This window comes from Podarcis cretensis (assembly GCF_951804945.1).
Source record: "Podarcis cretensis genome assembly, chromosome: 17".
NCBI lineage: Eukaryota > Metazoa > Chordata > Lepidosauria > Squamata > Lacertidae > Podarcis > Podarcis cretensis.
This window is the reverse complement of record NC_137187.1, coordinates 22,473,918-22,491,176: the sequence shown is the minus strand read 5'-3', so window position 1 is coordinate 22,491,176 and position 17,259 is coordinate 22,473,918. Positions and strand designations below refer to the sequence as shown.

Genomic DNA, 17,259 nt, shown 5'->3' with positions numbered 1-17,259 from the left:
AATAGACCTTAAATTTAGGATAGATTTGTTGTATGTTCACATAGGGTTAATACTTTTATCTGAGCCACATTCTAGTAATGTATAAATACAGCCTGTGGTCAAGGAAAACTGGGATTCTTTCTTCATGGGCAACCAATTGCTAAGAAAGGTTTCCATAGAGATGGAAGATCACGTGAGAGTTCTGCTATGCTAGCATTAATATTTAAAATTAGAAGCAGGTTTGGTAGGGTTAAGCTTTCACAGAGTCAATCATCTATTGAGCTTTTTATTTTTTAAAGACTTGCTCTTACATTTGTTGGATCCCCCCCCCCATATTAATATTTTATTAGAGATACTTATATAGTAAAATCTTGATTCTTGTAGAAACTAAAGTTATTAAAGACACGAGTTATTATTTCAAATGCATCAGGTGCACTCACAGTTGTATCAAAATAAATGAGAAAGACCCTATTATTTTCAAGAGAATGTGAATTGCAGCTATTACTTAAGTTAACATTGCAAAGCTAGTATATGTATAGGTCTACAATATATATGTAACTGAAAAGCGCATTGTTAGTTTAAGATTATGCTAAGATTGTAACGATTAAACTATATAAGGGCAATATACTGATTAGAAAATAATGAGCTTGCTTCATTTTTTACTCTATTTTTAACAAAATTGCTTCATCTTTGGTGAAAATGAAATGAGAATCTCCTTTTGTTTCTTTGTCTGATTTTGCTCTATTTCATGTACTGCAATGCTGTATTATACTGCTACAGTTTAAATCATATAGCTGTGAATGCTGCACTGCTCTGCTATAGTTAAAATGCTCCATTTAGTGGTGGATTAGTAAACCTATTGAAATAAAGGGATTTGACTTCAGTGGGTCCACTGTGAGGGTGACTTAGTTGGATATCACCCATTGTTTATAGGCAGATGTTCTGGAAATATTTGGAACTGAATGTGTAATACTGTTTGCATTGAAGGTGTGCAGGTGGCTTTTTATTTTCTGAATCTCTTCCTAACAGACAAAGAAATGAATTTCCTATCTTCAGAGCTGTAGAGAATTGGAACAATAGAGGAGTGATATAGTAGATTATTCCTCTTAGAAACCAGAGATAATAGGACTGAAGCTAGGGTGTCTAGAGGTCTGTAATCTGCACAACTCCGTGTCCTTCCCCATAGCTATAGGAGGGGTCACAAATGTGACCCCTGCCAGATGTTACTGGACCACAGCTTCTGTTGTTCCTGACCATTGGCCATTCTGACTGCAGCTAAGTGGGGCTGGGAGTCCAACAACATCTGGGGGGGGGTACCATGTTTTTTTTGCTCCTGGCCACAGTCGCTGTTTCCTTAGATCTCATATCTTTTGCTGTGCAAATCTCTGTGTATCTCTTTCCCCTTACTAAAATTTTCAAATTGTACAAAAACCCATATTTGTTATTGAATTAAGTTGAATGGTAAATGCATAATTTTGCATAATTTATTTTAATAATAATAATAATTTATTATTTGTACCCCGTCCATCTGGCTGGGTTTCCCCAGCCACTCTGGGTGGCTTCCACAGAGAACAAAAATACACTAAAATGTCACACATTAAAAACTTCCCTGAACAGGGCTGCCTTAAGATGTCTTCTGAATGTCAGGTAGTTGTTTATCGCTTTGACATCTGATGGGAGGGCGTTCCACAGGGCGGGTGCCACTACCAAGAAGGCCCTCTGCCTGGTTCCCTGTAGCTTTGGTTCTCGCAATGAAGGAACCACCAGAAGGCCCTCGGCGCTGGACCTCAGCGTTCGGGCAGAACAATGGGGGTGGAGACGCTCCTTCAGGTATACTGGGCCGAGGCCGTTTTCTCGTTTTTCTGATGGTCAGAGAAAGCTTAGATTCACTCTCATAGTCAGATGTCCATAGTCAGATGTAAAGCAAGAGGATCATGTCTACAAAACAGGCATAAAACAGTAGTGGTGGCACTTCACAGACCTGATAACTGGTTCCTATTCTTGCCTCTCTCCCTGGTGGTCCTTTCCTCTTCAGATGACTTCAGTTCTCATATTTACCAGCCATCACATCTTTCACCCAACTTCCATTAACCTTCCAACTTCATACCACACTCATCAACTCTAGTGCCAACATAACCTAGCTACTTGTGCCTTAGTACACACCCTCATGAATCCCTAGCTCTCACACCAGCCATGTCTTCTCTAGTACAATCACTCCAGCTTTCCCATTTTTGAATCTTCATTTCTCATTCTGAAGACTCCAATGAATATGCTATTCTCTCCAATTACTGCAGTCTCAATTCCTGGAAGTTTCATAACTTACTGGCTTAGTTAAAATGTACCATTTTTCATTCTTCAAACCATGGATTGAAAATGAGTCCTGTGCTTGTGTACCTCCTTTTCCTTGCACTTTTGGCTTCATGAATAAATTCCTGGCTTGGGTATCTTACAGGCATACCAAAAACTATGGTGTGTGCCCTACAAGACAAGATTGCAGACTTGTGTTTTTATGTTTGTTTTCCAGTCCTGGTTTGGAGGGAGAAATGATTCCTGTACTGCAGGTGTTTAGACTCGATGATCCTCAGGGTTCCTTCCAACTCTACAATTCCATTATTCTATGGTTCAAACATAGTTTGTGGAATTGACTATAATGGCAAAAATAATGGTTTACCAAAACCCAAGCTATTATTCATTAACCTAAGTGTGTGGAGGTGGAGTGGTTAGGAAGGTGCACACAAACATATTGCTTGTTCTTTAACTTCAAATAAGGCTTCAGACTATTGAAAATGTTTACATTTGTACTATCCTCCCACTACCCCACCCTGAGATTTGCGGTATATGTCAAACCAAGTTTACACAATTTCCCCCCTTTGTAAATTAGTTTCATTTATTGTGTGGCTGTAGATGCTGATCAGCACTTCTTTGAGTTTTTAAAACAAGCATTTTTGTGGATTCTTTACAAATAATAATTTGTATAGTAAACCTGCAACATGAGGAGTTACATACTTGGTAAAATGCCTAGAGGGACGCAGGTGGCGCTGTGGGTTAAAGCCTCAGCGCCTAGGACTTGCCGATCGAAAGGTCGGCGGTTCGAATCCCTGCGGCGGGGTGCGCTCCCGCTGCTCGGTCCCAGCGCCTGCCAACCTAGCAGTTCGAAAGCACCTCCGGGTGCAAGTAGATAAATAGGGACCGCTTACCAGCGGGAAGGTAAACGGCGTTTCCGTGTGCGGCTCTGGCTCGCCAGTGCAGCGATGTCACGCTGGCCACGTGACCCGGAAGTGTCTCCGGACAGCGCTGGCCCCTGGCCTCTTAAGTGAGATGGGCGCACAACCCCAGAGTCTGTCAAGACTGGCCCGTACGGGCAGGGGTACCTTTACCTTTACCTTTTAAAATGCCTAAAGCCAAAATCATGTTGAAACGCATTGTGTTCAATGGCAATCGGGACTGCATGTCTTCACCCCCCCCCAAATGTATGCCCCCTTTTAATTATTTTATTATTTTTTGGCCATGTGCATAAGTTGAATGCACGTAAGTTGTGGGCTTACTGTACTTTTAAGATATGACTGTGTAAATGATGTGTTGCATACCTTTCACCATGCTAGTAGAACAGGAAAAAGTGAAATTATTCTTTGCAGAACTAATGAACTCTTTTTTCTATTTTACGTTTGTGATTTTTATGGTGAACTTCATTGTCAGTGTCATAGGGCAGCCCTAGATGTTTTGGCGCCTGAGGCAAAATGCACTGCCACCCCCGCAATAGGATAGGAGTCGTGAGGCTCTGCAAGGGCTTCCCCTCAAGTGAGAGTAAGGGGTGAGGTCTCCCCTCCCCGCACTGAGGCTTTGCAAGAAGCCCTTGCTGAATCTCACTGCTGGGTTGGTGGGTGAAGGTGATTTTTTGGGTTTGATCCTACCTTTTGGTCTTACATTACTACTGCTACAGTTTCTTAAATTGTCATAAGAGCTTGGTGCTCCCCATATAATTTTGCACTTCCAATTGCTGGATCTTGTCTTCCTGTCTAAGGAAATGAGGCTAGTTTATGTTTTAAACAGCTTCTACTTTAACCACTTGAAATGTGATAGATACATAGTTTTTTTGGAGACACATCTTTTATACTAGGGGTGTGGAACTGAGTCTGCTTGGTGGGCCAGATCTTTACCTTCTATAACTGTCACACACCACATTTGTCAAGTGGGCATCACAATGGCATCAGATAATGGGGTGCTTTGAAGTCCTGAAATGGTCGGTGTACTGGGCTTCCAAAGAGCCCTGCACAATGCTTCAAAGTGCCACCAATCAGTTGATTGTTAGTGCTTCAAAGCGCTAAGCAGGACTCTTGGCAAGTCCCTTCGAGGATTGACTGGCTTCAGAGTTCCCCATGGGGAATTCAGTAGTGCAGCCAATTCTAGGGCGCTTGAAGTGAGTTCCTATCAGCTGATAAACACTTACTTCAAGCTCTGCTTTCTGCGTTGGTTGGCTGGCCATGGATTTCCCAAAGGCAACTCGAGGCATTTCCCAAGGGGAGTCCCCTTGGTAGTGCAGCCAGTCCCAGCCGACTGGTGGCAAGAGCATTCTTGCCTTGTCAGTGCATAACTGGGAATGCACTTGAAGGCTTCTGATTGTGTATTAGCAGCCATGTCTTCATCCACACCTCTCCTGAGGTGTTAGGTATGGGGTGAATGGGTATGGTTTGGGGTAAATGCCTGGTAGGCCAAATTGGGACCCATTCCAGGCCTGCACCCACCCCTCCATTTCCTCTGGTGGGTTGGGGGTACCTCCAGAACAGTACTGAAGATGACATAGAAGCTTGAAGTGGGAATCTCCTCCTCTTCCATTGGCTGGGTCCAAAACCTTTCAGCAAATGAAATGGCACAATTAGATCCAACTTAAACTGTAGCTGGTGTATTTCCTTTAATCTGTGACGTGGCTGCTTCTCTCCTAATTTTTGGTTTGTTTATTTCTTTAAGGTATCCAGAGAGTGGCATCGTAGAAATGTCCGTCCGTAATCTACGACCACGAGCAAGAACTATTTTGAAGTGGAATGAATTATGTGTGGGTGATTTGGTGATGGTTAACTACAATGTAGAGAGTCCGGAAGAGAGGGGATTCTGGTTTGATGCAGAAATAACCTCTCTGAGAGAGATTTCAAGGACTAACAAAGAAGTTTATGCCAAAATTTTGCTGGGGTAAGATTTTATTGGTTAATTTTGTCTTCGAGGAACTTTTATAATGGAGATTCATCTTAGACATACTGCAAATTTGTATGCTTCTCATATTTCAGCAGTGATCTTTTGAAAATTAAAATTTGCACATACTTGCAATTATTATGATTAAATACAATATTTTATTTGCAGGTTGCAGTTATATTTGCATAACTGTATTTCAAAATAACATACTTCTAATAAAGTGATCTGGAAGGTGCCATTCCAGTCCCAGCATTTTATTTTTTCAGATTTACTTAATAATGTTGCTTGGTGTATATCTTCTTGCTTGCATCTTCTACCCTGTGTATAAAAATGGGTTAGTTGGGACTTTGTGTAACTTGCCTCTCAATGAACAAATAATTTCAGAGAACTCAACAGAATACACTTTAGTTCTGAAAAGTGCTTTTTTTTCTAGAAAAAAGGTGTTGTACTGACCATGAAGTTGTTGCAGTAAGTGTCACACTTTTAACCACTGCTTTTTTTTCTAGAAAGAAAAGGTGCCAGTACTGCGTACGCTTGAGTACCCCCAGAAGTTAGAATTAGCACTTAAGTGCTTTTGGTCCATTTCTAGTTAACTCTGTGTTAAATCAAAGAACTGTGATAATGAATATTTAGTAAATAAGGAAACAATCAGGAACAATAGGGATAAAATAACTAGAATGTTAGACTGTTCCTATTATTCAATCATATTTTGCCAAATACCAGCACCCACCTACATAATTTTGGTGTGAAGATAGTCTATTTTACTTAACAATGTGTTTCCTTTTACTGTAAAGTCAAATATAACTGAAATTAATTTCATATCTGTCATAATACTGACAGAAATATTCTTTCAAGAGGGACTGATCTTACATTCCCTGTATTTCAACTTTCTGCCCTTAAATCTTCAATCTTCTGGCCTCTGATGTTTTCTTGCTGACCTTGAGAAGGCTCTTTCACAGTAACTATGGCAACTGCCAAATTAATTAGTTTCTTGTAGTGAGAATTGGTCTAAATATGGATCTCCTGCCAGAGGATTAAAAACTCATAATTCTCTTGACTGTCTTAGATTCAGTATTTTTATTATTTCTGACTTCTGTTTAGAATACTTGTTGTCATCTTTATTTGATAGGTTTAATGGTACTTACCACCTGTTCCTTGATTTGGTAGTTTAATTTTGAGCACATCTGTGTGTAGAATAAAGTTTATTTCAGATTTTTATTTTTTCAAAAATGATGAAATGAGGAGGAAATACAAAGATGTAAGAAATAAAGGGTGGTTTTATTAGATGGTCTCAAGTCTGTTTTCTGTGCTTCAAGCATAGTTAACCACAAATAAAATGTCTGCTGGGTTGTGCTTTCAAATTGCCAGCCTTGCTCTACAAGGATACAAAGAAGGTGCGCAGAAGGACTTTTTCACTCTTGTCCGTTTCCCTCTCAAATGTAAGCCATTTTCTTTTTGTTTAGTATGTGTGCCTTCTCGAAGCGTAAAGCAGGCTTGGCTTCTGAAATGAGCAAGACAAAATTACAGCCAAGAAAGAGAAACTGCCCCATCGCACAAGAATTTGCTGGATTTTGAAACACGGCAGTGTTCTGTTCAGTGTGGATGGCTGCCAGCGTAGATGCCCCTCCTTTTCTCCTTGATGATTGAACAGTTCTTTTCCCCTGTAACAAGACTGTTTCCAGAGCCAAGGCAAATCATCGCTTCTTTGGTTTTTCTTCCCCTCCCATTCTGCTTATTGCAGCAATGCTCAATAAGCCTGTGGTATGAAACATTTTGGCAGATTTTCCATCCTCACAATGGTGGCAGGGGAAACTTAAACAAATGCCAGTAAACTGAAAATCAAGGAGTCTGCCCTATTACCAGAAGGAGGAGTGAGAACAAGCACAAAAACTGACGACACTGAAAAGCAGTAGTCTTTAAGCACACTCTTTCCATTTGTGCATTAATAGACAAGCTGAGCATCTTTTTGAACATAACAAGCCCACAACGTAGGCACATTTAACTTGTGTGCGTTCAGCTTGGCAATTAAAAATAAAAAAGGGGGTGGGCATCCAGGGGAAAAGACTTTGGCAGTTTCACCTGCCATTGAACCCAATGTGTTTTGACTACATGCAATTTCAGCTTTCGGCGCTATCCCTGGAACATAACCCTCAGTATAATAAAGAAGTGCTTAGTCTTCTCAAGTTCTTCCAACAGTCTTCAGTGAGAGATTTTCTTTTTTCCCCCTGGTGTTTGTTGTCTCCATAAAGCCAAAGCTCTAATAAATAGCATTTAATAAATGGTGATTCAAATGAAAATAGTGCTAAATAAAAGATCATGATAAATGATAGTAAAACTCAGAGTGTATTTATAAAATTTCAACTGACATGGGTGGTTTGAAGTAGCAGTTATCTGTTTTCAATTGGCCAATGCTATAATTGGATTTGGAGAAACTGAGCTCAAAACTTTTATGCTTTAATTTTCAGCGGTCCAGAAGATGTCATAAATGATTGCAAACTCCTTTTTATAGAGGAAATATACAAGATTGAAAAACCAGGAGCGTATCCACTGACATTTGCAGATGGAGAGTTCAAAAGTAGGCATATTCTACTAGTTATACAGTTTTCTGTTCTTTATACAGTATTTTCAAAATTGTCACTTATAAAAGTTGTCAAAGAGCTTTTTCAAATTGTGGAAGTAATAACACTTGGTTTCCAGAATTGTTATGTGGGTAGATATGCAGACTGTGTCAGTTCATGGAAATACATTGTTGTTGTTGTTGTTGTTGTTTAGTAGACAGAAACACCTATCTCAGTTATTGGATGAATGCCCACACCTAGCTAACCTTGAAATCAAATTGAGAGGAAATAGCTTTTATTCAATTCAGGAGTGTAATTCAACCCTGATTAATCAGCCAACTTCCCTTACTAACAACTCAACTGTTAGCCAATTCCCTTTTACTGGAGCCTCTCTCTGCCGAATCTACATCCATAGTTAAAAGGGATACAAGGAGCAAATAAAAATTGCCATTTTGCAAGTAGTTCTTGAGCTGAAACTTTGATTCATCTGATTAAGTACAAGGTTCTTTATTTATAGTATGACCCAGTAAAAGCAAAAGTAATCAAATATATATTCTGTTGTCGTTTAGTCGTTTAGTCGTGTCCGACTCTTCATGACCCCATGGACCAGAGCATGCCAGGCATATATATTCTATATATGTATATATATATTATATATAATATATATATATATATATATTCATTCTAGAGTCCCTTAAAACAATTAAAGACCAAGGCTTGCATTCTATTTGGAACAGAGCCATTGAAATGATTGCACAGGAGTAACTACTTTCACCTAACTACCAAGCCCAAGCATCACTATTTCCTATTCTGCTTCAGAGTTGCCCCATTTGAGTTAGCCACAGTCTCCAGAGAATTCATAGAATGCAAGGCTGTCATTATTGCACAGTTTTGTCAGTGGAGGATTTCTGTCTTCCCGTACATAGATGTCATACGGGGGATATGGTGAGTAGACAATCACAATTAGCCAACCCAAGTTGCATTTATTTTTTGCCTCCACAACACTTTGGGACACTGTTACCGTGGTGAAAACTTACTTCTTACTAATGTGGTGCCTCAAGTTCCTCTGTACTCTCCACTTTGTAGACAATCATGCTTATATGTCTTGTGGCAGAGCTTAAACCCTTATCAGGTTGGTTTTCTGCAGGGCAATCAAACCTGACCACCCAGCTGTCCAGACCTAGTGGCTTCTTAGGCTAATGGCTTCCCCACTTTTACCTGTCTGAGGGTGCATCTACCATAAGAAGTTCAACGCTTCCTGCAGTGTTGCTCTTGTTTAACTTGTTCATAACTCAGTCCCCAACTGCTATCTATAGTCACCACTCACTTGATCATAAGTATAGCTTGTTGTTTTAATCAGTTTTCTGTGGAATATACTTTAAGGCCCCTCACTGAAAGGAAAGCTCGTTTTATGCCATTTTTCATTGCAGGAAAGAGTGGTCCAGAATGCAAGCATTGCAGAGCGGACCCTGATAAAGAATGCCGATTTTGCTCTTGTTATTTGTGTGGAGGGAAACAGGATGCCCACATGCAACTTCTTTGTGATGAGTGCAATATGGCCTACCATATATACTGTCTGAACCCACCTTTAAGCAAGATACCAGAAGATGAAGACTGGTAAATAATGCAACACTATTTCATTTTAAAATGTTCAGTATGTGGGATTGTATGAAGAATAGAATTTCAGTTTTATAAGAGTGTAGGTTTGTCACTAACTTTGTGCTGTGCTTTAGAGCGGTGAGCTCAGGAACCTCTTGTGAGAGTGACTTGGCCTTGGAATGACAAAATGTTGGGGAATATACAATTGTGGTTATTTCTGTACTGATTTTTGAATAATTGCAGCCTATATCCATACTTCAAATACTCAAAAAGGCAGCAGCTTTAGAACAAAGGAGTAGCAACGAAACAAGGGGCAATGATGAAGATGTGGGATTTTTTTAGTCCACTCATCATTTTAATATACTGGTTATAATACAAAAAACAAATACCTTTGGTTTATTTTTCAGGCAGTGGTGTTAATTTTAAACCATTCCATTGTTTTTAGGTACTGTCCTTCCTGTAAAATTGATTCTAATGAAGTTGTAAAAGCTGGGGAAAAGCTCAAGCAGAGTAAAAAGAAGGCAAAGATGCCATCTGCCTACACAGACAGCCAGCGAGATTGGGGCAAGGTAAAGCGTATTTAGAAAGAAGTTGCATTTATTTATTTAAAATAATTTATAAATCACGTAATATTTCAGAAATCTCTAAAACAGTATGCAGTTTAAAAAGCAGTATATCATTAAGAAACAACAATAATAGAACCTAAAACCAAGAGATCAGTAGTAGAAAAACACATAAAAGCCAATAAAAGAAAAATTCAGAGAACTTCAACATGCAAAACAGGATCCAGTCTTATGGTTCTGGGAAAATGTAAGTCTTCAAAAGACATCTGAAGGAACCAATGAATGCTGCTTCACATATGGCAGAGTGTAAGGCATTCCACGGGACAGGGAAAACAACAGAAAATGTCAGTTTTTCAAGCCACCTCTTTCTTTAAGTCTGTATTGGGACATAATTCAGTTGACCTGTAAATCACCCTATATGACTTGGAAATGTGATACCTGAAGGATTGTCTATTCCCTTGTGAATCTGACTATTCTTTAAGATCATAACCATGAGATCTTTCAAATATGCTCCTTCCCCCATTTCATAGTGATAATGCACTGAAGTAGGTTTTGTTCACACCAGAATAATGTATGCACACCATTGTCCTTTTTGATTCAAGTGATAGGCTAGGGTTGAACACAGCTAAAATGGGCATCTCATCAGAAAGCTCCACAATCACTTTGCTAAATCACTTATTTACTTATTTACTTACTTACTTACTTACTTACTTATTTATTTGGGTGGTTGGTTGGCTGGCTGGTTGCATTTTTTAAATTGCTTCCTGTAAAATATAAAAAACACTTAAAAACCGTTCTGTATGTAAAAGCAATTTCAACTGCAATACATATACAGACTGGAACACATCACCTTCTTGTCTCTTGTGTTTGTAGGGTATGGCTTGTGTTGGTCGTACTAAGGAATGCACTATTGTTCCTTCTAACCACTATGGACCCATACCTGGAGTTCCTGTTGGAGCAACCTGGAAGTTCAGAGTTCAGGTATTAAATAAATCAGGGATGGGCAGATCAGGCTTGTGCAGTCTATTTTGTTCTTTTTATAAATACCTGAGGACCGCCAACTGGAGCCATGGAACAGGCTACTTCTGAAAAAAGATGTTAAGAATAACACTGTAAGAGGTGGGAAAAGACTTGTCATTACCATTGTTAAATAACTGGGAGTCAAGACTCTTTCTAGAAAGCATCCAAAAACCTACCAGTAAGTCTCAGTCTACCTTTTGTCTTTTCCTGATGTAGGTTCCATGCTCTTACTTTGGTAACCTTAAGCTTTCTTCTTTCCTTGTGTCATCTGCACTAGTAAACAAATTATACAACCTCATCCCAATTGCATTTTCAATACTTAAAACTGTTTGTGATGCCATCAGCCATTATCTAAAGCGTCTGCTATAAGCCAGTGGTGGTTCACACTGTATTGGAGGCAGTTTCCAAATTTTGAAACTATTTAGAAAAGTGGCTTATCTGTTATGGAAAGCCGCAGTTCAGAGAAAAAGGTGAATGCAAACTACATTGTTCCATCACTGTAAGAACTTGTTTCAAACTACTTTCACTTGTTTTATCACCAAGGTGAGTGAAGCAGGTGTTCATAGACCTCATGTTGGTGGAATTCATGGACGGAGTAATGATGGAGCTTATTCCCTTGTGCTGGCTGGAGGATTTGAAGATGAAGTAGTAAGTTTTATTTCCACATTTGCTTATGTGCACTGAGAGTTGATTTAATTTCTTTATTAAATACCATATCTAGAGAAAACTTGACAATATTTAACGGCACTTGTAATATTGCAACAAACATTTTAAAATAGGTGTATTTCTGGTTGTGTATGAACCGACACGTCTATCATTTATATATGTGTTAGTAGAGACCCAGTTTGTGAGCATCCTGGAAGCCTAATTGGTTGGGTGGGGGGATGAAAGGAGAAACACTCAAATCCTTCTCTCTCCCCCACCCCTAACCTAGTCTTGGGGGACAGAAGAAGGGCTCAAAGCAGTCATTGGCAACAGTTATTTAGGAATTATGTGCTCAAATGACTTGCTTCATTCCTTTGTTTCCTTTTCTCTCCATCTAAAATTCACCCCACCTTCTCCCCTACAGGATTCTGTGCAGGAGCAGGTCTATACTTGCATCAAATAGGCAGCCTTGATTTCAAGGCTATTTGCCAGCAAGTCAGATTAAGTGTATCATTTTTTACCTATAAAAGCCCTTAACAGTTTGGGACTTGTTTATGTACGGAAATGCCACTGCCTAAGATGATCTGCTGGAGAGGCCATGCTGGTGGTTCCAAATGGAAAATAAATACATGGGTTACTTAGACTGATGCCAACAGTGTATAGCTTCTTGTAGCAGCTGAAAAACAGCCTTTTTGTTCAGTTTTCTTCAGTAAAGTAGTCATAATGATCTGTATAGTGTAAATTCACTGATAGTTGAACACCATATGTTTGATACTCTTCCATTGCGTCTTGCAACAAGGAGTGGGATGTAAATTGAAAAAAAATAAATAAACATGTTTTCAAAATATAGGGTTTTACCTCTAATAGCTACCTATTTTAGGGGCCTCATCAAAAATGAAAATCCCCCCCAATTATTTTTTTATTAATTTTCCAAATTATTACAAATCAAACCAAATTAATTTAATACAGTTTCTTAAAATAAAGTTTCCCACTCCGGTTCTGAACATAAGATCATCATCCTCACATAGGCACATCATTTCTTTTTTAAAGCCCAGTCGACGTCCTTCACTTGCCGTTAAACCATTCTTCCAGCTGGCCATTTTTCCACCATACAAACAGCACCTTCATTAGGTAATCCATTTCACTGGTGTAGTCCTTCATGTACATTGTTGTTCCAGACCTGGTGTGCTGGGAGAGTTCATTACTATCTTCCATTATTCAGTTCTTTGCAGTGTTTATCTGGATGGTACAAGCTCACATTCTATTTCTTCCACAGTTTACCAACTAGCATATGAGCTGCAGCCATAAACAACTCACAGAATTCATATCCAAACTCTGCCATTAATTGTGTGTTTTAATTATTTGTGTACAGTGGTGCCCTGCAAGACGAATGCCTCGCAAGACGGAAAACCCGCTAGACGAAAGGGTTTTCCGTTTTGGAGGTGCTTCGCAAAACGAATTTCCTATGGGCTTGCTTCGCAAGATGAAAATGTCTTGCGAGTTCCTGCGGATTTTTTCCCCTCCCCCCCTTTTTCTAAGCCGCTAAGCCGCTTATCAGCTGATCCGCTAAGCCGCTTATCAGCTGATCCGCTAACCCGCTAATAGCGCTAATCCGCTAATGGGCTTGCTTCGCAAGACGAAAAAACCGCAAGACGAAGAGACTCGCGGAACGGATTCTTTTTGTCTTGCGAGGCACCACTGTATTTTTTGTTTTGATCTGATTTTTTAATTACTATATTGCTTAATCTATTTAAAAAATTCTCTAAGCAGAGTACAAAAAAACCTGAAGCAACAACAGACAACTTAAAACAAAATATTACCAAAATATACAGTTACATACATATACAATTTATTATATTAATGCATAGTTACTAATTTATCTCAATATCAGTTTATTTTCCTTTGGATACAGTTTCCCTCCCAGCCTCTGGGTTCTCACCCAGGGTGCAAAGAAACACAGCTCACTCACAAACTTCTAACAATGAGAAAAGATCCTGGAAACAGTGGATCCTATTCTCTCACTCTAGGTTTGCTTTTTATGGGCCGACCAACCAAAGGTGAATGGTACCTTCCTTAGGCTGCCCACAGCTAGGTCCCATTTCAACTGTACTATCCACACTCAGGTCGAGGTCCAGCAGGTTTATTTAGTTTCCCAGAGGGTCTCCTCCTAATAGTAAAACTTCAGAATCTACTAGGAAGCAATGTCCATTGATGTCTTCCTGAGCCTACACATTTGAAGATCAAAGCTGCAAATACTAGCTCAGCTCAGCTTTCTTTCCATAATGCTCAGGCCAAAAATACAGATGCTGTTGTTTAGAATCTTCAGAATGAGGGTCTCTTTGACTTTAGAATTATTTTAGTATTTCACTAGCAGATTCCAAGCACAGATAGTTAGACTCAAACTCCATTGAAATTTAATTGTTGACCCTCCTCTCCCACAACAACATACACTTTGATTTAATGTTTGCTACTATATAGTGTTTAGCTATTCATAATGTTGGGATTTATTTTTTACAAAAATTCAGTCAGAGAAAATTGTGATTTTGCCTCAGTTGCATCTGGTAACACAATGACACATGCACTTTGGGAAAAGGTTGCATGTGGAGTGTATTCTGTTTCAGATGAAGCTTACTGACATTTATATCATGTTTTTATTATATTACATTTTTCCTTTGGTGGCAGTCTTGGTTTTTCCCAGCATTGTTTTATTTATTACATCTATATTGTGCCTTACTTCCAAGATGGAAATCAAGGTGGTGCTTGTACATGGGGTTCTGAGGCAGTCTGCCATTCAGGTATTGTCCAGAACCAAACTTGCTTGGCTTCAGCAAGCTGACTGCATGCTGCCCATATTCTGGGACCCAGAAGAGTATTCCTTTTAGGCCTAATCTGACAGAGATGATAACCTATGCCTGGTTCATACCACTTCACACTCCAAGATGGGTTTCACATGATTTAAAGTTGCTCTGTACAAAAACAAAAACCTGTAGAAAACATGTAGAAAACTAGCACATCTGAGAAATCACTTTTACCTGATATGGTACCCATCTACATGTGGATAGTTTTTTGTACAGAGAAACATACAATGTTTCAGACAAGACAGATTGACGCCTCAGTGAGAATTAGGTTTAGGAGGCTGCAGATTAAAAAGCATAAATAGCAATATTTACCTGTAAATAGTAAGATATTTGTGGCATAGTATCTCTTAAAACAAACTATTTTATGTGAATTAGCAGTGTTCCTCCACTTCTGCCACCGACAAATCACAAGCCTGCCTTCAGACGACACAACAAGCCAGACCGGCTTATTCTGTCTGCCACACCATAGCAAAGGGGTGGAACACCATGGGGACCCATTCACATTAAACATAGTTTGTTTTTAACTATGGTTTACTGTTCCCTGCAACCAGGCCAGTGCCTAGCCAATGGAAGCAGATATTAACAAATTAAGCTACAAGCTGTTCTGTGTGATGAAACAATATTTGTCTCTTTTTGATTTCATGAATCTAGCTATGGTTTGTTTAGGCATAAGCTGTTTTCTACAATCAGAGTAATGTTTACACCTCTTCTTCAGCTCTGTATCATCAGGAGGAATTCTGAAGCATGCTTCAGGTGAACGATAAAGCAGTAAGCAATGTGTTAAGAGTTGTTTTTAAGAGCCATTAGTAAAGAAAATGAAATGAACCTTCTCAGTAGCATCATTATGTATTCTTTGTGAAACACTTATTCAGTTCTTTTTACTGCTGCGATATATAAGATATCAAGGGTGTTTGGTTGAAGAAATCCCATGAGAACATACTTGGTGCTGATAAATTATCATCACTGGAAAGAACTGCGAAGGTCAAGGCATGTGGTCCTAATATCCTATCAACGCTAGATGCATAAGCATAACTTGGTAGCATACCATGACTTCTGAGTCTGTTGACTTTTCTTTTCTTTTTTCTTGGTGATGATGATGATGGGTTAGCAAGTGGTGTGTTTCAGAAGCTCAATGGGCTAAAGTACCACTCAAATTATGTACACTTTTGTGCACTGATATATTTATCTTACAGTTAGATTTTATTATAGAAGTGTTTAAGCCTCCCTTTTCACTATACTGCCTATAGGTCAGGTTTGCCAAATACATATTTGTGATCCAGAAACCTCTGTGCCAGAATTGCAGTCCTGTATCGTTTCTGTATCTGACAAGTGACCTGATTTGGTTGAGTGAACAGTAGATCTTGGCAGTGCCTCAGGAAAAGATGATAGAAACCTAAAGATGAATAATTGTGGAATAATCTTCTTCACTTGGACTTATAGTAGAACCAGCACTATTAACTAAGTTTAAGGGGTTGAAATCCCCTTTCTCGGAATCCTCTTCTCCTACTTCACAAGTTCTTCTTACCTGCAGTAGGTTCTGAAGTTAGATTCCAAGCACAGATAGCTTAACATTAGCCAGGCAACACCCATAATCCTAAACCAAGGAAAGAGAGATCAAAGGGAATTTGCATGTGAGAGAAGGGGCTGCTTGGTCAATTCTGTGGTTTCATCTCCACCCTTAAGCACAAGTACATGGCCATGCTAGCATTGCATCTATATTGGTCTTAAATATTATTTCCATCCTCTCTCTTTGCCCCTTACTTTACTATGGCCTATTATAGGAATTTGTAAGTACTTGGAAATCTGTTAAAGTTACAGACTTTGTTATCTTATGATAATATGATAAATGGGTTTTGTAGTGTTCTTCGTGTTTCTACTCAGAAAACGTCCTGTTGAGTTCAGTAGGACTTACTCTTAGATAAGTAAAGCCGCCTTAGAAGACCAAATCTATATGGATGATGATCAGCTATGTCATACTTAGAATAGGTCTGTTAAAAATTATGATGTCAGTTGGGGTAACTTAAGTACCTTGAATTTGCTGGGTCTCCTGTGAATACTGTAACACACCCACAAACACACACCATATGTGAATGAATGAATGAATGTGGCACAGACAAATGAATATGCAACAAATATTAAAGATGAAACTGAGTCCCCTTGAACTCAAGATGACTTTCTTCTGAGTAGACAAGCCTAAGATTGCACTTGAAAAATCCCTTCCTCAGCTAAGTTTCTCACCTTTGTCTAGTGATCTGTTATCGTTCCACTTCATCTTCATTATGAGGTGGATTAAATTGATGTATCTAGTAGCATAATAATAATTAATAGCCCTTAATGCTGTTATCGATTGCTTATAAAACATTATAAATTATTCATGTATGCTTCATAATTCATTAATCGTTTTTTAGTTCATAAGATGTGAACTAAAAATGTAGGTTGCTGCAATGGATCAGCTCCTGATCTCTATAGGTCAGGTTGAGGGGTAAAGGGTCAGGCAGGAAGGAAGGAGAGACAGGCATCAGCAAGAAGGAGGCCACAGCACTGTGAAAATGAGAGAACTGCCAGGTGGCTGCATCTTTGCTAGAGAAGGTCTATGGCAGGGGTGCCCTTGCCAGGTTTCACTTTTCCTGTCACCGGCAGGCCTCTCCTTCCAGTTCTGTCCCCTTAAAGATGCGATCCTGTACAGTGCTGGTGCACTCATCCCCTGACCTTTTAAAAACCCTGTTCTAACTTTATATTGACATAGGAATTGCTTTGGGGTGGATGTGTTGCTTCCAGGGTGGCACAGGGCAAATCAGCCCAATTTGGGGGCCACAAAAGTATCAGGAGGTCCACTCACAGCCTGACTTATTT

General features: G+C 39.3%; 1 protein-coding gene across 1 annotated transcript in view; it reads left to right on the top strand.

Annotated features, from left to right (window-relative positions):
* Positions 1–17,259, top strand: part of UHRF2 (ubiquitin like with PHD and ring finger domains 2) — a 52,027-nt gene that overhangs the window by 24,259 nt on the left and 10,509 nt on the right. The window contains exons 4-9 of the mRNA XM_079959325.1: positions 4,945–5,163; positions 7,629–7,738; positions 9,152–9,338; positions 9,766–9,889; positions 10,757–10,864; positions 11,447–11,551. Coding sequence (XP_079815451.1) covers positions 4,945–5,163; positions 7,629–7,738; positions 9,152–9,338; positions 9,766–9,889; positions 10,757–10,864; positions 11,447–11,551 — 853 coding nt within the window. The remainder of the gene's footprint in view (positions 1–4,944; positions 5,164–7,628; positions 7,739–9,151; positions 9,339–9,765; positions 9,890–10,756; positions 10,865–11,446; positions 11,552–17,259) is intronic.